The sequence below is a fragment of the Eretmochelys imbricata genome, chromosome 27, assembly GCF_965152235.1.
Source record: "Eretmochelys imbricata isolate rEreImb1 chromosome 27, rEreImb1.hap1, whole genome shotgun sequence".
NCBI classification, from domain to species: domain Eukaryota; kingdom Metazoa; phylum Chordata; order Testudines; family Cheloniidae; genus Eretmochelys; species Eretmochelys imbricata.
This window is the reverse complement of record NC_135598.1, coordinates 14,110,549-14,133,475: the sequence shown is the minus strand read 5'-3', so window position 1 is coordinate 14,133,475 and position 22,927 is coordinate 14,110,549. Positions and strand designations below refer to the sequence as shown.

General features: G+C 40.4%; 1 protein-coding gene across 1 annotated transcript; it reads left to right on the top strand.

Moving 5' to 3' along the window:
• The first annotated feature begins 9,662 nt into the window (after window positions 1-9,662).
• On the top strand, window positions 9,663-16,732 carry LOC144257880 (keratin, type I cytoskeletal 15-like). The gene is made up of 8 exons (XM_077806086.1): window positions 9,663-10,229; window positions 11,703-11,785; window positions 12,997-13,153; window positions 14,061-14,222; window positions 14,524-14,649; window positions 14,768-14,988; window positions 16,040-16,065; window positions 16,638-16,732. The coding sequence occupies exons 1-8, from the start codon at window positions 9,663-9,665 to the stop codon at window positions 16,730-16,732; spliced, it is 1,437 nt and encodes a 478-aa protein (XP_077662212.1).
• The last annotated feature ends 6,195 nt before the right edge of the window (window positions 16,733-22,927 follow it).

Sequence of the window (22,927 nt, the reverse complement as noted above, 5' to 3'; positions counted from 1 at the left end):
TCTGCAAGATATGAGCACCCTCAGCTTCCATTGACTTCAACGGGAATTGAGCAGACTCAGCACATTAGAGACAGTGCTAATATCTTGCAAGACCAGACCCAAAGTCAATTATGGTGAATGATAGTAGTCTCCCGTGCCTGACCGCAAAGCTTTCCAGCTTCCCAGACAGGAGCACAAGACTGGTTCATTATTTGCTATACTGTATGCTTGCTGAGTTGGCACTGATACTTCGTTGTTCTACAACATTAGCAACCATCAAATAGTGATGTGGTAGCCTTATTGAGATTATTAGGGCTCTCTGATTTCTGCAAGTAGCAACCAATATTAGCCATGATATGTTCTAACCAAGCTTGCTTTGTAGTCTAGAATTTTGGAGCTTTTAAACTGGGATCTAGCTTTAGTTTTTAAGGCTATTCCATCCCATAAAGTTTTTCACTGCTAAAGTATTATGAGTGCAACAGGATACAGAGATCTGAGAAATTTCAGTCAGTGACCCACATGGAATTAAGTCAGATTTCTGCAATCTTCCCCAATGTTAACCCTCTGCATTCCTGCATTTCCTTCACCCAGACCCCCTAAAAGGCAGGAATTAACCAGCGTTATAAATTCACAGAAAAAAACAATAACTTAAAAAACAAAACAAAGTAGTTAAAAGTAGCAGAAGAGCTGATGTCTTTAAGATTCAAAGGGAACAATTTTCATTCCAGTCTCTTGAAGATTTATCATAGTTGAGGCACTGATGATGTTTAACTGAATTGTTCAGTCCCCCGAGTATCAAATTTCATTCCCAGCCATTGCTTTGGAAACTGTATGTTATGACCGGGGTTGGGACATAAACCAGTGGCATCCTTATAGGCTTCATTTTAAAAGGCAGCTCAACATGCAAAATACCCACAGTAATAGCCTACCTGTAGCATAAGACATCCACGCCTCCAAGTATCATAATGGCCATGTTATTGATTAGTCACTGAGGGCTAGACAGCTGTCTTACAATCGGCCCTGAGTAAGGGGCAATGCATAGCTGTATCCCCTAGGAACAGACCAAATTGCAAATTGTGTCTCAGAGGATAACAATGTTTCCCCTCCTTCCACTTACTCTGGGGAAGGAGTACATTATTTCTCAATTTTTTATGAAACAAAGAATTCTTCTCTGAGCACCCACCCAGATACTCTGGACAGCAAGTAAGCCAGGGCTCCGCTCCTCTCCCTCCCCACCTCCTCCCTGCCCACTTGCTCATGGTGGGGGTAGCCCGAGTAGCCCCTGCTCTCTTGTCCAGGGCTTGAGTCACAGTCCAAGCAGAGCTTAGCAGAGGAGAAAGAGCGGGTAACCCTCCTGCAATTAATAGCACTTTTATGTACATTTTTCTGAAAACTGTTTCTAGCCATGCTGCAGAAGAATGAAGCCAGCTAGGGAAGGTACGCAGTTTAGAAGTTACAATTAGACAAACAGGATGTTAGCAAACTAGCTTTTCCACAGCTGGAGAGTGAGACCTATCTTCAAACTCTAAAAAGAGACTCAGCTGGTTGTGAAATGAATTTGGTGTTCTTAATCTCATCTCTAAAAGAGGATTTTTTTAAAAAACATTGAAATTATGCATTTTTAATGGTAACTGAAGTAAAATAAAGATATAAATCTACTAGGAAGTAATATTGTACATTATATTCTGCTTTCATTTTGAAGTTTCCCAGAGCATTTTACAAACTTAACAGAGTGCTGAAAATATTATACACAGATTTCAGAGTAACAGCCGTGTTAGTCTGTATTCGCAAAAAGAAAAGGAGTACTTGTGGCACCTTAGAGACTAACCAATTTATTTGAGCATGAGCTTTCGTGAGCTACAGCTCACTTCATCGGATGCATACCATGGAAACTGCAGCAGACTTTATATATACACAGAGAATATGAAACAATACCTCCTCCCACCCCACTGTCCTGCTGGTAATAGCTTATCTAAAGTGATCATCAGGTTGGGCCATTTCCAGCACAAATCCAGGTTTTCTCACCCTCCACCCCCCCACACAAATTCACTCTCCTGCTGGTGATAGCCCATCCAAAGTGACAACTCTTTACACAATGTGCATGATAATCAAGTTGGGCCATTTCCTGCACAAATCCAGGTTCTCTCATCCCCTCACCCCCCTCCCAAAAACCATACACACAAACTCACTATCCTGCTGGTAATAGCTCATCCACAGTGACCATTCTCCCTACAATGTGCATGATAATCAAGGTGGGCCATTTCCAGCACAAATCCAGGTTTTCTCACATCCCCCCCACCCCCATACACACACAAACTCACTCTCCTGCTGGTAATAGCTCATCCAAACTGACCACTCTCCAAGTTTAAATCCAAGTTAAACCAGAACATCTGGGGGGGGGTAGGAAAAAACAAGAGGAAATAGGCTACCTTGCATAATGACTTAGCCACTCCCAGTCTCTATTTAAGCCTAAATTAATAGTATCCAATTTGCAAATGAATTCCAATTCAGCAGTTTCTCGCTGGAGTCTGGATTTGAAGTTTTTTTGTTTTAAGATAGGTTTCAGAGTAACAGCCGTGTTAGTCTGTATTCGCAAAAAGAAAAGGAGTACTTGTGGCACCTTAGAGACTAACCGATTTATTTGAGCATGAGCTTTCGTGAGCTACAGCTCACTTCATCGGATGTAGCTCACGAAAGCTCATGCTCAAATAAATTGGTTAGTCTCTAAGGTGCCACAAGTACTCCTTTTCTTTTTTTGTTTTAAGATAGCGACCTTCATGTCTGTGATTGCGTGACCAGAGAGATTGAAGTGTTCTCCGACTGGTTTATGAATGTTATAATTCTTGACATCTGATTTGTGTCCATTTATTCTTTTATGTAGAGACTGTCCAGTTTGACCAATGTACATGGCAGAGGGGCATTGCTGGCACATGATGGCATATATCACATTGGTGGATGTGCAGGTGAACGAGCCTCTGACAGTGTGGCTGATGTGATTAGGCCCTATGATGGTGTACCCTGAATAGATATGTGGACACAGTTGGCAACGGGCTTTGTTGCAAGGATAAGTTCCTGGGTTAGTGGTTCTGTTGTGTGGTATGTGGTTGTTGGTGAGTATTTGCTTCAGGTTGCGGGGCTGTCTGTAGGCAAGGACTGGCCTGTCTCCTAAGATTTGTGAGAGTGTTGGGTCATCCTTTAGGATAGGTTGTAGATCCTTAATAATGCGTTGGAGGGGTTTTAGTTGGGGGCTGAAGGTGACGGCTAGTGGCGTTCTGTTATTTTCTTTGTTAGGCCTGTCCTGTAGTAGGTAACTTCTGGGAACTCTTCTGGCTCTATCAATCTGTTTCTTTACTTCTGCAGGTGGGTATTGTAGTTGTAAGAAAGCTTGACAGAGATCTTGTAGGTGTTTGTCTCTGTCTGAGGGGTTGGAGCAAATGCGGTTGTATCGCAGAGCTTGGCTGTAGACGATGGATCGTGTGGTGTGGTCAGGGTGAAAGCTGGAGGCATGCAGGTAGGAATAGCGGTCAGAAGGTTTCCGGTATAGGGTGGTGTTTATGTGACCATTGTTTATTAGCACTGTAGTGTCCAGGAAGTGGATCTCTTGTGTGGACTGGACCAGGCTGAGGTTGGTGGTGGGATGGAAATTGTTGAAATCATGGTGGAATTCCTCAAGGGCTTCTTTTCCATGGGTCCAGATGATGAAGATGTCATCAATATAGCACAAGTAGAGTAGGGGCTTTAGGGGACGAGAGCTGAGGAAGCGTTGTTCTAAATCAGCCATAAAAATGTTGGCATACTGTGGGGCCATGCGGGTACCCATAGCAGTGCCGCTGATCTGAAGGTATACATTGTCCCCAAATGTGAAATAGTTATGGGTAAGGACAAAGTCACAAAGTTCAGCCACCAGGTTAGCCATGACATTATCGGGGATAGTGTTCCTGACGGCTTGTAGTCCATCTTTGTGTGGAATGTTGGTGTAGAGGGCTTCTACATCCATAGTGGCCAGGATGGTGTTATCAGGAAGATCACCGATGGATTGAAGTTTCCTCAGGAAGTCAGTGGTGTCTCGAAGGTAGCTGGGAGTGCTGGTAGCGTAGGGCCTGAGGAGGGAGTCTACATAGCCAGACAATCCTGCTGTCAGGGTGCCATACACAGAGTTATACACAGAGTTAATTTAATTAATTACAGATATGTATTAGCTGGTTAACAGCACAGAGCAACAGTATCCAACGGTTTTGGCAAGAAAGTGAAGAATGCTTTTTCTAAGTTTCCCGTTTGCTTATTTTTTAAAATGTGCCAATCACCTTCTTTTCAGTCACATGTGCAGAGACCATTTGAGGCAGATACGGTCACTTGTTATGTGGTTGTACAGCACCTGGGTTCTAGTCCAATGTAAATGTTAGATAAATAACAAGAACAACAATAATAATTTTATTAAAAACCCAAATAAATTTGTTAGTCTCTAAGGTGCCACAAGTCCTCCTTGTTGTTTTTGCTGATACAGACTAACACGGCTACCACTCTGAAACCATTAAAAACCTTACGATCAGTTGACCAATGTCAGCCAAAACCTATTAACTCAACCTCATACATAGCTCTAAATAAAAACACACCACATCTTACCCATGCAGACAAAAGCTCAAGCAAACACATAGATTTAGATGTGCCCTGAAAATGGATATATTTGCCGTTTGTTAGAGCAAAGTGGGAAGTGAATTCCATAGTTGAGGGATCACTATTTAAAACAATCTGCCACCAGTACTGACACTTACCTCTAATAAGGACTCTGAATAAAACCACAGAGGCAGATCTCAACTTTGTAGTAGGACATGGTGAGAAAGGAGAGCTCTCAGGTCCCAAAGTATGCAGAGATTTAAAGGTCATTATCAGCACTTTTAATTGTATTGGGAAGTGACCAGGAGGCCAGTTCATCCTCTGCAGTATTGATGTAACACATGCCCTGTAATTAGCACTGATAAGTAAACAAATCAAAGTATTTTGCATCAATGTTAGTTTCAGAATGGTCCTCAAGTGTAGCGTGGCAGTAATTCTAATCTGTAGGTGGCAAAGACATGGAGCACTGTGACAACTTCCACATTAGAGAGAACAGCTGCATTCTCTGTGCCAAGCACAAACAAGAAAAGGCACATCTGGCTAATGCAGTACCTCAGATTGCAAGAGCATCTGGATATCCAGAAGTATCCCAAGACCATGAATCTCATCCACAAAGTGTGAGCAAACCCTTTTAATCATGGGGGCGAACACCATACTGGTGCATTCATTTGGTAATGATTCATGGGAATTGCCAACACCATTTCCTGCAAAACCCTGGGTATTCCTTGGAGATTTCTTTCCAAGTACTGACACAGCCTATCCATGCTTAATTTGTTGGAATCTGGTAAATTCACATTAGAAAGTTGTCTGACTGAAAAATAACCAAAGGGGAAAAATAATTAAAATACCTCTTATCCCCACCACAGAATCCTACCCATGCAGATCAGGATGGAGGTGCATTGACAAAGGCAGGGTAGTGAGAGGGAGACTAAGACAGGAACAGAAGTTGCATTGAGGTGCCTTGGCAGAGCTGGAGGTGAGCACAGAATCAGAAGAGTTGGGAGTATTGCAGGTTATCAATAAAAGCATTAGCTTTGGTAGAGATGAAGCTTGTTCTAAAACAGTATACCTTTATATTTTACATCTGCCTGTGGGAGCAGCGGGAGAAGTCTGTAACGCATCAAACACAAAGAGGCTTCTGTATCTCTCCTTCAAAGTTGCTGACTCACTTGCTAAGAAATGTTTCATATCAAATTGCAAATCCTTTGTCTCCTAAACCTAGTGATTACACCTGGAATCCATTATAGATGAGCAAAGATCTCCTGTTCTGTCTTTATTCTCCAAAGGCTATACATAGGAGCCCATTCCCTGTTGGTTTGTAATTTTTGTCAGAGTTCTCTTTATTCCAAGTGTCTGAACAGAGTCCCAATAGAGTACCAACATTAGTTAGCTTACAGCATGTTACATGCTCATGCAGTAAGTCAGGTTCTTCAGCATTGCAACAGTTAAAACAATATGTGAAAAATGCTTAACCCCCAAAGTGCTTTGCATTATGTGGACTCATGAAGCTGAGTATTTCTATCATGCATTGTTTGTGTAATTAAATGCTACAGGGTAGAAAGTAAGATGTATGGGGACACTTTCCTGCATGGACATCCTACAGCCAATATTTGCAAATTTCAGTATTTAAAGTTAGGTACTGAATGGACCTTTAACCATGTAAAGGAATGTCCTGATTTTTAGAGGTGCAAAACATTCACAAATTTTATTGAAGGCCTACCTGCAGATGCTCAGTAACCCTGAAAATGAGGCCACCTTTATTTAGGCACCAAAATATGGGTTTTAGTGTCTAATTTTAGGCACCAAAGTTTGAAAATGTTGGCACATACTCTTACTGTACTGGAAGGTTTCAGGTGAAATATTAAAAGTAAAATCATTCAGAAAGTGTCAGATAGTGTTAAATCTGAAGTCTGGCTCTCTCAGTTCATTCAGAAATAGACAGCCTGCAGGGTATGTGATGAATCGTTATGGTTTGACCACACAAAGGCTGGGTATGTCATGGTGACAAACAGGCCTCTTTCTGAATGGAACTCTTTGTCTGCATGAGCTGACAGGATATTATTTTTTAGAAATCTAGTAAAAAAACGATGACAATAACAGAGTTTGCAGAGTGCAGACATGCCAGAGGACGTCTGCCAACAAAGCTCTGCCAAGGCAGAACAAACGGAGTAGTTTATACATAGCTTAGTTTGGAATTCCTCATTTACAGAGGCACAGTACTGAGTACCATGCAAAGGACTAAACTGAGTGTAAGCGTCAAGACATGAGGTATCAAATCTTAGGGAAAGGTTAGTGTGAAGTGTGCAAAGACCACAAGTGGCAAGCTCAATACAGCTCCTACCGCCTCAGTGGGTGGGTGGCTCTGCTGTGACTTTCTCGGTAGAGTCATTTTCACTTCATACCCAGCTGCTGAAAAGTGCTGGATGAACAAGACAGTGAACTAGATCTCAGCTGGTGTAAAACGGCATCGCTCCACTGACCTCAAAGAAAGGTTCATTTGAACACAGGAGGGTGGTGAAACTGGGAGAAGTCAATGTTTGGGGAAATGTTAAGAATTTTTAGGCAGTTCATACAACAAGAGTAACGTACAGAAATAGTCTCCAGAAAAAGAAACCCACATTTGTTCATATCAGGATTCACACCTAGATCTAGAGCTGAGCTAATATTGAGGAAAAATTCAGTGAATATTTAATCAAATTCGAAAATGAACTTTGATTAGCCAAAGTTTTAATCTCAAGTTTTACTAATGTGAATACTCAAGAAAAGCAACATCTTAGCTCAATTATTTGACAAAAGCCAATTAATTTCACACTGTCTATTTGACTATAAAATGATATATTGTCTAGTTAGAGAAGTAATCCAAACAAGAGCCAGTAATAATATTATGAGATTTATGTAAATAACCAACAGAATGTGAATTGTGAACTAGAGATACACACAAATTGTTTACCAGCAATCTGCACTCGTGGATAATTTGATCATTTTTCTTTCATAAGAAGAAGCAACACTCAGACTAGAACTCACTGAAATGAACCTTATTGTGAATGATTTAGTTGGGGATTAGGATGATTTAGTTGGGGATTGGTCCTGCTTTGAGCAGAGGGTTGGACTAGATGACCTCCTGAGGTCCCTTCCAACCCTGATATTCTACGATTCTATGAAAGCATCTGTAAGAAACAGCAATTGGTTTATGCGGTAAAGACTTGGTCCAGAACTGAACAACTCCAAACTTCACAGGTGGTTGGCACTTTTGGTAAGAAAATATTACAAACAATATAGAGAAAAAATATTGTAAACTATTGGAACAAAGCTGGCCTTGTCATTTAAAATGAAAGACAAATCAAGAATAAGAAGATGGAAAGATGGAAGGGGCTGAGATCTGCAACTGCTGTGCCCTTCTTGGATTGCAGGATCTTGATCACATGAAATATGCCCTGAGAATTCAGGCTTGATGTTACAGAAGGAGGAATAAAAACATCAGACTCTCTGTCAGGCTGCTCTTCTGAGTTATGTTATAGGAGAATAAATTAAGCTGTTCTATTGTTTTTATTTTTTCGGCTGCATCTGCTACCTACCATTCATGAGATCCTGTCCAATAACAATCCAGTGTGTGCATGGAGTAAAATAAAATCAGCAAAGCATATTTCACCCTCAAGCTTCCAAAGGGGTTATTATGAACAGTAAGTACAAAAAAGATTCAAAATTATGAAAAATCTCTTCAGTGTCCCTATAAAATCTATGACATTTTCCACAAGGGCTTCTGTTGAAACCCAGGATTTTAGTGAAACAGAACGTGATCTTGCTTATTAGAGGATCATTAGGAGTTAAACTGAGCCTAGTAGCATGTAAGTTTCAGCATGCTTACATTACAGGGGTTTTATGGAACATTCTTCACTGTTAGAAGAGTTTGTTGAAACTTGTTCTTTAAGATACTAAAGACTTGGTGATATATAGATTTGGCAAGCTACTAAGAACTATCAATCAACCCATGGCAAGACTAAGCCTCCATGGCTTAATTCCAAACTCAGTTTGAAACATGCTATCAAAATTTGGAAATATACTGCTTTTCTCTAGAATAGGAAAGGTGAGAAAACAGACTGTGAGAGGGCAGTATCATAAGCAGATTGTTAAGGTGTGGATCAAAGAGGGGCCGTTGATATAGCTCTTGGTTCCCAGTGCCATGTCTTTCTGGTGATGTGTCTCTTGCGCTCCATTCAATTGTCAACTATGCAACCTCAAAAAAACCCTTGATACTGAGGACTGTTAATCTGAAACCTCCCATCCCATTTTCCAATTTATTTATCTATATCCAATTCGGCAACTGTGATAGATAGAAACCTCTTTTATTGATGTTGCCAGCAAACACATAGCATTTGTTGTTCTTTTTTAAATGTTTGATTTTAATGTACACTTGGTGTTTCTGAAGCGAAGGGCAGGAAAAGTTTCTCCCATTAACCCTAGCTCTGTCAATGCACATCAGGTCCTACAGTACAACCTCCTCTTCCAGTACTTGGCTCCCTGTCCAACACTGCCAATGCCAGTCAGTCCTGACCGGCAGCATTGCCAGCTCCCTAAACCTACAATTGTGACTTGTAGCATGCCCTACTACTCCTCGTGCTAACCCCCAGCCCCCAGTAAAAACACTGCTTTCATCTGAAGAACAATCTCCTTGGAAACTGTCATTCAAGCACCACAAAAGGGATGCAGGGGCTCAGTTGTTTTTTCTTTTCTTGAATGTAAAAAAAATGTAAAACATAATCCAAGTGGTAGAACTGTAGCCTCAAGAAAAAAACAAACATGCATTCATCCTGAATCATACCTTTTGTTTAATTGAAGAAAAAAAGTCCAACTCCTCAGGATGTACAGCCAGCTGTGTTAGTAAGCAAAATTATTATAACTTGGCATCACCCTTAAGGGTGGAGATCTTTTGGGGGAGGTTTGGAGAGTGGGTTTGTCATATAACACCCACTGTGGTTGGTATAAATTGAGCTCCACTACAGTGCAGAGACTTACTCTCTTATACTAGGCCAAGCTGAGTAACTGACACCAGATCCTTCAGTGCTGCTGTCATGGCTACTTCCTTTATGCAGAGCACCTCTTCTAACTATGGTGGTGGTCTGGGGGGTGGGGGCAGTAGCTCCTCTCGTGTTTCTTCAGTCCGAATGGGAGGATCCTACAGACCCGCAAGTATCCATGGAGGATCTGGTGGCAGGGGCGTTTCTGTCTCTTCCACTCGGTATGTCTCCTCTGGAAGTGGATATGGTGGTGGCTTGGGCAGTAGCTATGGGGCTGGATATAGTTCTGGCTTGGGTGGGGGCTATGGAGGAAGTAGTGGCTTTTATTCTGGCTTTGGAGGAGATGCTGGTGGTTGCTTTGGAGGAGGTGCTGGTGGTGGCTTTGGTGGTATTTATGACTTTGGTGGTGGTGATGGAGGAATCCTATCTGGAAACGAAAAGATAACTATGCAGAACCTGAACGATCGTCTGGCAGCCTATCTGGACAAGGTGCGAGCTCTGGAGCAAGCAAATACTGATCTAGAGATCAAAATCCGAGACTGGTATCAGAAGCAAGGTCCCACTAGTCCAGAACGTGACTACAGTCCTTATTACAAGATAATTGATGAGCTTCGAGACAAGGTATGACATTCATATTTAGAAGGGATTGTTATAACAATTTATTATTAGTGAATTGCACATTCCAACTTTTTTAACCAATTAGAAAGAATTACAAAGTCATAATTTCTTGCCAAAAAAGTAAATGCATTGTGGATAAAAACACTCCAGCAGGAAAGAAGGGAACAGCTATTGCTGTTTTATTTTATTAAAATAAAAGTCTCACACCAAAAATGTAGGCTTTTCTTAATATTAATTGAAAGCTCCAAGATGGTAACAAAATATGACACAATACATTAAAGTTTATCCATAAGTTGTAAAGCAATCAAATATTAAACAATGTGACAAAGTACAAACCATGGCCTTCAAAAGTAAGGAAGTCTTCGGGGCAAAGGTAAGGTGAAATATTGTATGGTGTAAGTTTACTTTCCATTTACCCTGGGTGTGAATTGAATGTACTGTTTAACTTCCCACTGTAATTAATTTTTAAGGATTATAAAATTTGTACAAAAGTACCATAGATTACATTTAGAACGAGAGAAACATGCTTATGAAAAGTTAGATTTATATTTTGAGTTCATTATTTCAAACACATTTTGGCAAGGAGAATGTTTCAATATTCTATTGCCATCAGAACTGTACTGGGTAATAATGTGCAGTCAGATTTAATTCTTATTTCATCTTTTATCTTAAGAACATTAGCACAAAGAATGAAGGGTTGGATTTTGTTGCCATTAATTGCATGAACTGAGAGATTACACAAATAGGAAAGAGAGGGAAAATCAAGCTGTCTAATTTCAGTCTGACACACCCACACTTGCTTCGGATAAACCTCAAGATCTCTATTTTACACTCAGCTCCCGGGTCCACATTTAGAATACGACTAATGTTTAGCTTCTTTTGTTTTTCCCATGTATAAGCTATGAATAGTATGGTGTGGGGTAAGGGCGATATAATGAAATGTGTTTTTTGGAATTCATAAATCGTGCTTTGATTAATGATTTATCACCCCAGATCCAATCCTTCTCTCTTCTTCACTGCTTTACATGTCTCAGTAACAATCTGCACCTATCTAACCCCTCCCAAACCCCAAGCCCGACTCAGCCCAGAGCCTACTCTCATATTCCGAACCCCGCTGCTCCACCCCAGCCCGCAGCCCCCTCCTGCATCCCAAACCCCTCATCTCTGGCCCCACCCCAGAGCCCACACCTTCAGCCGGAGCCCTCATCCTCTCCCGCATCCCAACCCCCTGCCCCAGCCCGGAACCCCCTCCCACATGCTGAACTCCTCATTTTTGGCCCCACCCCAGAGCCCACACCACCAACTGGAGCCCTCACTCCCTCCTGCATCCCAACCCCCAATTTCGTGAACATTCATCGCCCACCATACAATTTCCATACCCAGATGTGGCTCTCAGGTCAAAAAGTTTGCCCACCCCTGTACAGTCATTTTTCACCATTATTCACAGGAATCTTTTTTCTGTCTCCCAATTGCCAGATTCTTGCAGCTACTATTGACAATTCCAGAGTCATTTTGGAGATTGACAATGCTAGACTGGCTTCAGATGATTTCAGACTGAAGTAAGTTAATTTTGCTCTAGCTGTTTCAAATTAATATTTCGGAAGCTGAACATCTCATCATAGTAGCAGAGAGTATGGATTCCCAACCACAGCTCACAAGTTTAGGGATGGAATTTTCTCCCTTATAATTTACAAGAGAAAATCCTGGCAAAAGAATAGATATGCTAAAGGAAGAAATGGGAGAAGAAACTTTATTGGCAATGACACCAAGCCAATCAAGATGTCTTCCTGTTTTGTTATACCTCATGTCTTAACTTCCTATACTGTTATTAACTTTTTGTACAGTTCATTCTCACTGAAAAAATTTTCACTTAAAGATTTTAAAATGAGAAAGGGTCTGAATTTGCTTTCAGCTTGAAGTGGCATGATGGGATGGAGGGATAATCTCTTTCTTGTACTCATTCTCTCTCATAGGATGTAGGCATTAGGAGAGGAAAGATAGATAGGAAAGCCAAAGAGTGACCTACAGAAATTCAGGTATGCTGTTGAAATGAGCTTGTCTTCAGGGCACTGCTGTCAAGATGCCACCAAGTACTTTCCCTTACAATGATGTAGCTCCAGGATTATATTTTCTCCTCTAGTGCCCTGGGCAAAGCTTACAACGTATGCCTTTCTTCATCACTGAGAGGTCACGAAAACTGGATTGTCCATTATCTTTTTTATAGATGTTAATAACCCCATCTAGGTATACAAACCCATAAAGCTCATATTTAGCTATGCTTCAGAAATGTAGTTCAAGTCCAAATACATTTGTTATTTTCAAGTTTTCCTCTTTAAATATAGTGATTTTCTTACTGCATATGAGCACCAGCTTGATAACCCAGTAGGTGGGCTTTTTGTAAGTTCCCACATACAATTCTGGCATTGCACCTAAATCCTGATCTGTCTGTCAGTCTGTCTTATAGTACTAATCACTGTTGTAACTAGGTGCTGGTATCTTGGGATTGCCAAAAATGCCAATTTATTTGGTGATATGATGTTGTCAAATGTCCACAAAGGACCAAGATGGCTATCTCACACATTTTTGCATAGCATACTTTAAAACTGGAACAAACATTCTAGCCTACTATATTTGGTCTGTCTTCTGACTTTACATTTCTGTTGTCCTGTTCCTCTCTGACACAACAGGCATAAGATTCCCTGTTTTTACAATTACATAGGATACAAAGCCATGTGTTTTCAAATGTCTGTTTCTTTTATTTAAATTGCAGATATGAGAACGAGTTGTTCCTTCGCCAGAGTGTTGAGGCTGATATCAATGGCCTGCGTAGAGTCTTGGATGAGCTGACTCTGTCCAGAGCTGATCTGGAGATGCAGATTGAAAACCTGAAGGAAGAGTTGGCTTTCCTCAAGAAGAATCATGAGGAAGTGAGTGCTCTAAACATGGAGTGGGGAGAAACATCCACATTTAGAATTCAGTTTGGGATTAAAAAATACCCCAAGGAATGACAGCTTCACAACTGGATGATTTATAAAAAAATCTTTAACCTTAAAACAAATCCAAAGGGCTCCCCAGACTAATATCCCTCTGATTCTAAACTGTGTTACAGATGTGAGTTGTGTACCTCCTTTGACGTGCATGAGCCTGCGGTCAGAAATTTTTAAATTATTCCATAGACAACAATATTTCTTACATGAAATGTTCCCATTCATTTAGAAACAAAAATATGATTGTTCCAGACATTTTATTTTAAAAAAGATCACACACATAGACAAACATCAATCCACAATAATCAAGATATTTCATTTAAAAATTTCAGTTCCAACCACATATGCGAACAAAAATTCAATGTCTGAATAAACTTCTTTATGAAAAGGAACTGATAAAGAACTCATGTGTTAAGATATTAAAGTTATAATACATGCAACAGAAAATGTATATAATAAAGTTAAATTATATATAAAGAAAGAAAATAAAAACTTCTAATTTAGCAGAGGATGTTGCAACCTGTATCAAGGTAAAGTCTTTGATTGGATCAAATTCTGTTGGAGAAAGGCACAAGCTTTCGAGCTTCTCAGAGCTCATCTTCAAGTCTGGGGAAGGAAATTATAGTGTCTGAGCTAATTACAAATTGGGACAGATTGTTAAGCGTAAGGGATTTAACCATGGTAAAATTTAAAATGAAATGGGGAATTACGGGCTAGCAGGCAGTGAGGTGTGTAATAACCATAACTCAAACCACATGTTTCCCAGTTAAGCTATATGGATTGCTGAGGGCAGAAAGTGTACAAGGGAAGAATGTATAACCTCTTTTGTGTCTTTCTGTCTCTGTAGGAAATGAAGGAATACAGCAATCAGCTGGGTGGACAGGTCAGCGTAGAGATGGATGCTGCTCCTGGAGTTGATCTCACCAGTATCCTGGCTGAGATGAGAGAGCAGTATGAAATACTGGCTGATAAGAACCGTCGAGATGCTGAGGCCTGGTTCTATAAACAGGTATGGCTATCCCAATGAACAAATAAATTGATGCACTATCATCTCATCATGGTCCCAATTTCTGTGCAACACTCCTGCATTTGCTGATCAGTTTCTGCATTCGGTAAGAAGCTAAGAGTCCTGATACACCTACCAAGATTTTAAACATTCATCCTCTTTTCACCATTGGACCATTGCTTAGAAACAGATCCAAAGCAAGCAGCACCACGACAGTGATTAGGGTGGTACTTTCCTTTTGGGAAATAAAACATTTGGTAATCCAATTTGCATTTGATTTTTATTATTTTTGTTTTTCTTCCAGACTGAGGAGCTGAACCGTGAAGTAGCCACCAGTACTGAACAGATACATACCAGCAAGAGCGAGATTACAGAACTGAGACGCACACTGCAGGGCCTGGAGATAGAACTCCAATCCCAGCTCAGCATGGTATGTGGCTGTTCCATGCACACAATAAGTCACTATTAGCACATGCCTCCCTTTGATCTCTTGCTCTACTATGGAATGAATCTGCATGATAACCCACTTTAACTTTGTTTTATATTAGAAAGCTGGGCTGGAAGCCAACTTGGCAGAAACAGAAGGAAGATACTGTGCACAGCTAGCACAACTTCAGGCCATGATCACCAGCATTGAGGAGCAACTGGCTGAGCTTCGATGTGACATGGAGCGGCAGAACCAAGAGTATAAGATGCTCCTGGACATCAAAACCAGATTAGAGCAGGAGATTGCCACTTACCGCCATCTGTTGGAAGGCCAGGACTCCCAGTATGTAACTATGTCCAAAATAAAATCCCTAATGGCAATTTATAATCTTATTAACATGACATATGTTATAACAGTAATGTATGGAATCTGCCCTGAAATTAGGTGAACTTGAGCCTCATTACAACCAGGACTACTGCAGATTTCTGAATTGTACTGACTGGGTACTGGGCCTATTGTGGGCTGCCAAGAGGTGTCCAGGAAAACCCCAAAGGCTGCCAAAATGCAAATCCATCTTCAAAGGCAAATGAGCTGATAATGAAAACTTTAATTATGAAAGTGGGAATGCACTCATATTAACTAAGATGAGCTACAAGATGAGCAATAGATAAAGGTCCTGCATGTTTCTTGCTGCATGGGAATCATGGCCATTAGCGTAGAACCATCTATTAGAGTCTCTTCTCACTACTCATGTAAATGTCACACCCCTGGTTCCTCCATAGAAAGATGAAAATATCCACTGTTATACGGTGTAATTCTAAGCTATTTCCTCATGTTTCCAGTGTGTAGAACACTTCTTAAATAAACTTTTCACTTGCTGGGGACTATTCCCATCTCTGATCCACAAACAGAACTTGCATTAATGCTAGTAGGACATTTGTGTGTGCACTGAAGCACTACTTTTGAGGGGGAAATCAGCTCTTAGTTTTTATTTTTTTTTAAATAATGAAATTTTAAGAGACGTAAAAATGTAGAAATGTCAAGAATGGGAATAGGAATCTAAAGAGCTACAACTGTACTGACTGCTGTTCATATTCTTTACTGTTATAGGACTGAGCAAAAATAAGTGACCTTCGGAATATGCAAAAGAGGATAAGCAATAACAACCAAAACACTATAACTACTGAATGGTCATTTAAGGGCCACATTTTCAAAAGGGCCTCCATTTCGCATCTGCAGTTTTTCACAGTCGATCTTTTGTACACAAAATTTGCATGTTCCAACTTAGAGGCCGTTCAGTGGTCAGACTACATCAGTAGGATTGAATCTGCTGCACAGTGCACAATTGCAGTGGAACTCATTAGTTTAATCCTGTATCTCTTCTCTTCCACAGGCTGTCGGGATGGGGCCCTAAGGATGGTAAGGTGGATTTTGAAATAAAGAGGGGAAATAAAATACATTTAGTAGTGCGGTTGGTGGATACAACCACCATCCTTATGGTAAAATAGAACTGAACAAGCCCATCCTCTATTGACTAGAGGGATTACAGACAGTATCTCCATTCCTCCTCCCAAAGATTGATCATACTGTCTCCATAGCCCCCAAAGTTTTTTTAGGACCAAAATTATTTTATCCCTGGTCTAGCAAACTGGTAGGCAGGCATCTGATCACTTATACTCATATCTCTGAATTCAAAATAATTATGGAGATCTGGGGGTCCCTTGATCGGCTTCTGCTGAGTCATACTAACAGTAAGGTACTGCCAATTTTGATATGTAATTTTCATATGGAAATTACGTAAGCTTTACTTAGATCTCATGATCCTCATATTTCAAGACTGTGACAGTCTAGTGTTGTGAGAAGAGGCAGGGCTGTGTGTATGATAAGTGAAGGAAGCTTCTAGTGGGAGAAAAACAGGATTCTTCAGTGTTCTACGGATGTATATTTATTTCCCCAGTTATAATTACAGTTTCCCTTTCTCTTCATCACAGCATCCCTTAGCAGCAGCAGCAGCAGCAGAGTTCGCATTAGTGTGGAAGATTCAGTAGATGGAAAAGTAATTTCTTCCCAGGAAAGGAAATACTGATTCCCCTCACCCACATGAGACCACCTGTGTTGTACCAGTTCTAACGACAGCAAGCATCTGAGAGGGGAATCATGAAATACCTGCCAACAGAGTAACAAGGAATCTGTTTGGTATGCACACTAGAAAATGCTAACTGAAATGATAATGATATAGTCACAAGAGCGTAATCCGATAATGCACAACAGCTTGGTGTCTTTCTTATAATTTCCTCTCTGTCTTTTACAATGACTATCTGTTCTTAAATCCTGAGGTGAAGGGCTCATTTTACTGCATACCAGCAGCTTTACTGTATTGTATAAGTCTGGATAATAAAATTTCTTTCCTGGCTTGAAATAAATGTATGTTGAGTTTTTGTTTAATTTTTTTTCATAATCAGCAACATAGTTTTATGCGTTAGATGTGGCACCCATGTCACGTGTCCAGCACAATCCAAACCAAATTACTATCGTCATACATCTGCCTTCAACTGTCTAATTCTGAACAGCTTTTGGAGTAACTGAGATATGAATAAATTTATATACTATTAAGTTCCCAACACTACTCCTACTAATAATACATGGGCAGAAATAAAACAAAATTAGGCTACAGTTAATACATCTGGGGAAAATCATCTAAAATACAGATAGTGAAGGCGGGGGAAAAAACTGGAAAGCAATAATGCTGAAAGAGACGGGTAATAGAGGAGAGCAAGCTAGACGTGAATTTATAATGTGATTTGGAAGCAAAATATCAGTATGATTTGGGGCTGCATACATACAGGCATTAGGTCATGGTGCAAGAAGGCAACAGTCCCTTGATATTCAGTGTTTACACCTGTAATATTGAGATTGTACCTGGTACCTTTAGGCACCAGGTCAATGGAGGAAAGATATCCATAAACTGGAAGGATACAGGAAAGAATAAGAAAAAAATGATCAAGGAACTGGACAGACTGATTTATGAGGAAAGATTTAAAGAACTAAACATTTATGGCATTGCTCGCTAGGGACACAATAGGACAAATATAATAACCACCTCCAAACAGCTGAAGCCCTGCTCAGCTCCTTTTCATATGGAGTCTTCATTACTTCCTGAAAAGGAGAAACAGTCATGCCCTTTTAGATCAGGAAGTTCCTTTTCCTATAATGTCATTCGGAGAGTTGAAATAGGAAAGTAGGACTCTGAGGTAGTGGAGAAAGGCAGGTGGGGTCTGTGACTCTGCAGAGTCTGCCCTGAAGAACCTCGGTTACAGGTAAGTAACCTCCATTTCTCCTTTGATTGTCCTCTGCATATTCCCATTTATGGGATAGATTGATAAACAGTACTCTGACCCAGAATAGTGGGATGATGGAGTCCTAATTATACAAGGACTGAAGGACTGTGTAGCAGGGCTGGCTGTTCAGTCAGCAGGCCTAGTAGTGAGAGCTTGCTGCTCCAGTCTCCCTTTTAGTTCAATGTGTTCTGAGCTCCCTGAATGGCGTTCAGCTGGGTCAGCTTCTTTGTCAATAACCCCCTAATCCTGCCCATCCTAGGGCTAGGTGTAGGGGAATTTGGGATTGGTAGGGGGACCCAGGCCCTCCTGCTCTTCTGGATCCCAGCCCAAGGCCCTGAAAGTGTGATAGCATGGCATGGCATATGTTAGACCTATCTCCTGCACATCTTGCCTTTGGGCCACATCAAATGGACCAGTTTGGGGCATGGCTGCTGTTAAGTTATAGTCCATTGTTTCAGGTGACTCTCTTGGGTGATGTCTAAAAGGAGGGAGGGAAAGATTCACTGCTGGACCACCTCAGTAAGGGCTCCTTTTCTTACTGTTGCAGGGCAGTGGTCCTCCCGGAAATGGCTTCTTTCCTTCCCCTTGCCTACGCTGCTAGAGCTCTCCATATACTGCTCCTTTCCCCAGGACCATGCTCAGCAGTAGTGCCTATGTTGCAGAGCTTTCCTGGCCCAGTACTGCTCCAGCCTTTTCCTTGACTCAGCCTCAGTGTAGAGTTTGTAAACTACATCAGAGACTGCCTTGCCAAATTTTGCATCAGATCTAGATTCCAAATCTAAAGAATAAGGTTTAGTAAAGGTCTGAACAGAACTCCACTGTGTTGGTCTACATATCTTTATTAGAGGAAACTGTCAAGATCTACAGACTGCCTTTTCTGTAATCGAATGCTTTCTAATCCCTTCAGGAATGGGTACCTCCTTCAAGTTATAAACTTCATAAATACTTCATCTAACCCATTGAGAAAGTGTTTGTACAAAAATAGCTTTCCCCTTGTTCTTCATTTCATAAGCAATCAACAATTTTAGGGACTGTCTAAATTGTTTAGTTCTGTCTAAATAAAATGATAGAGCTCTTCTAACATCTAGTGCGTGTAATTTAGGCTCTCCATCATGAGTATGGGGTTTGGGAAAGAAAACTGTTAAAATAATAGACTGATTTATATGAAAATCAGAAACTACATTTGGTAAAAACTTAGGGTGAGTAAAAAGAAACACTTTGTCTTTATGAAAAACAGTGAATTGCAGATCATCCATTAACACATGTAATTTACTTGTATGCCTTGCAGAAGAGATTGCTATCAAAAACACTGTTTTTATAGACAGATGGAATAATGAACAACTCTCCAAAGGTTCAAAAGAAATTTTAATAAAATGTAACAGTACTAAATTCAGATCCCAAGATGGCATAGGGTAACTTGATGTCTCAACAAGATATTTTATGGTGAGTCAGCCAGTACTAAAAGGTTTAGATAAGTCAGGACTCATCACAGTAAGTTTTGCCACTGTAATGTTCTTTTTATTGCATCATCAAAGGGACCTGTCATCAGACCTAAACAATAACTCTCATTAATTGGGTATGGGTACGTTAAGTGGCATTTGGACCACCCAGTCTGGGTTTGATACTGTACTGTGATAATATTGTCCCCACCATCTGTCCATCACTGTTTCTATGGTATTCTGCAGAGATTCTGATGGATTTAGCAATCAAAATACTCTCCTGGTTGCCAGCACCATTAGCTTAGCTGAAAAATATTTTCCCATTTGTCTCCTTGTTTACAACTCCTTCAAAGTGTCAACGGTACACCCCTCAACACTCTCTCTCAATCAACCAGAAGGATTGATATAAAATAACAGCATTCCCTCCCACAGGACCTGATCACATGGCAATCAAAATGCTATTAGCCCCTGCCAGCCCACAGTGAGGTACCAGTCCCAGCAATCATACAGAAGGTACATCATTAACTCCTGGACACTCAGAAGCATATACAATTTTTCAAGTTAATATATTTCAACAGCACAATACGTCTCCCTCCTCTTTGCTCTCTCCCCATCCCCTTTCCATCATTTAACTTGTGTAGTATTCTCAGTGTTCTCACCTCTTTATTGGGCTGGCCATGCACTTGTGTATAGATTTGATGTCCCACCACTAGAGCACTGTAGCTTTCCTTTTATTTTCTAGGTATTTTCCAACAAAGCACAAGATAGTAAAGGAATCAAATCTAAAATTGACCTCTAACCATGGTATTTGCTTTGCTTTGTAAAAGCAGACTCAATTTAATTTTTTCTGAGTCAAGATGTCTTGCACTATTCGGACCTCAGTGGCCTTTATTCTAGCTGCTTTTAGAACCCAATGTATCTTTTTAATAATATTTATTTTCTCTAGGAAATCTGAGTGTGCTTCTGCAGTTCTCAATATTTTCAGCAACATTCATTTTCCATTGCCAAGGCAAGCATCATACTAATTTTATCTGTTTTGGTGCAATTCATTGATGTTCTTCCATTGATCTCATTCTACTTTTAGGTTTAGCATTGTATTTTTGCAAGACTGGTTTGTTCCAAGTCTTTTTCTTTGCATCCACCTGGCTGACATACCCCTGTATTTATCTGTCAGTTCTTTTTCATGGTTCTTTGAGAATATATTTATGGTTCTCACTTTCTCTCATAAGGCATATCAATGACATTTCATTTTTGCTTCTCAGCTATCTTTGCCCTTTCAATATTCCAGTATTCTGTACAGCTTTCTCCATCTTAGTCAACAGCTATGAGAAATCTGTCTCCATCTTCTTCTGGTGAGTAAGACGGCAGTAGTGAAGCAGTATTAATTGTTAAATGGGTCTGATGAACTAGTGTGTACCCAGCTTGTTGTCATTCCCTATCTGTTTTACCATGACCAAGTCACATAAGCTCAGTTTTCAACTGAGTATGCTGCCTCACTACTCTGGTGATGGTTTCCTTCATGTCACCGTTGGCTCAAACATTATATAGTTGAACTAGGGTGATCCTTCAAAATGCAAAGCCTTCATTTGTGTATGAGTCTCAGCCCACGTCCCTGTTAGTGTGACTGAGCAACATTTCCATATCACTGAAGTTGTCCAACATCTTTTGTTGCAGCTTCAGGGCCTTATTCCATCTTCTGGCTCCCTCAAGATTTGCAGGGAATCAGAGAATCATAGAACTGGAAGGGACCTCGAGAGGTCATCTAGTCCAGTCCCCTGCACTCATGGCAGGACTAATTATCTAGACCATTCCTAACAGGTGTTTGTCTAACCTGCTCTTAAAAATATCCAATGATGGAGATTCCACAACCTCCCTAGGCAATGTATTCCAGTGCTTTACCACCCTGACAGTTAGGAATTTTTTCCTAATGTTCAACCTAAACCTCCCTTGCTGCAATTTAACCCCATTGCTTCTTGTCCTATCCTCAGAGGTTAAGAAAAATATTTTTTCTTCCTCCTTGTAACAACCTCTTATGTACTTGAAAACTGTTATGTCCCCTCTCAATCTTCTCTTTTCCAGACTAAACAAATCCAGTTTTTTCAATGTTCCCTCATACATCATGTTTTCAAGACCTTTAATCATTTTTGTTGCTCTTCTCTGGAGTCTCTCTACTTTGTCCACATCCTTCCAGAAATGTGGTGGCTAGATCTGGACACAATACATCAGTTGAGGCCTAATCAGAGCAGAGTAGAGCGGAAAAATTACTTCTCATGTCTTGCTTACAACACTCCTGCTAATACATTCCAGAATAATGTTCGGTTTTTTTGCAACAGCATTACACTGTTGACTCATATTTAGCTTGTGGTCCACTATAACCCCCAGATACCTTTCCACAGTACTCTTTCCTAGGCAGTCGTTTCCCATTTCCTTCCTAAGTGGAGTACTTTGCATTTGTCCTTATTGAATTTCATCCTATTTACTTCAGATAATTTCTCCAATTTGTCCAGATTATTTTGAATTTTAATGCTATCCTCCAAAGCACTTGCAACAGACTAGGATATGCGAACTGATAGGTATTTATTAAATACAAAGGAGATAAAGGAATGTTATATCTCTAGAGAGAAGCATAGAAAATGCAGAGGTGATTCACCTACTCTCAGCCATTATTTGAATAATGTTCTTCAATACCTCAGTGGTTGAGTTCCCTTCTAACCTCTTTCTATTAGTTGCTCCTCATACTTCCTTTGAATAGTTTTTTTCATACACATTTCACTATTATTTGTCTAAATTGTTCCAAACTTGAGCAAATGTTGTCCTTGACATAGACCCAAATATATTTATAATCTCCATAGTTTCTCTATAAAAAGAAAAGGAGTACTAGTTGCACCTTAGAGACTAACCAACTTATTTGACCATAAGCTTTTGTGAGCTACAGCTCACTTCATCGGATGCATTCAGTGTGTATGATAACACCCATTTTTTCATGTTCTGTGTGTATATAAATCTCCTCACTGTACTTTCCACTGAATGCATCCGATGAAGTGAGCTGTAGCTCACGAAAGCTTATGCTCAAATAAATTGGTTAGTCTCTTTGGTGCCACTAGTACTCCTTTTCTTTTTGCAAATACAGACTAACACGGCTGCTACTCTGAAACCTGTCATAGTTTCTCTATAACGTCATTGAGAATCCCCCTCCCTCCTCACACCCCCCCAAAAGAGGAGAGGTGAAAAAGTGTGAATTCCATCCGGGTGTCATTACATCTCTACACTAATTGCACTCAAAGCCAACAACAAGGTGTTATTTCCACAAAAATATTTTCCCCCCGCAAAGGAGGAATATTATGTTTCTCCTTTGGGAAAAACAGTGGATTTTGGTAGCAGTTCTAAAATGTTTAGGGCATTCGCTTCTATTTCTGTACTGGCATTCATAATAAACTGGGTTCAGTACATCTGAAAATGGGGGTCATTTCTGATAGAAAAGTGAGAGAAGAGAGAGACCACGAA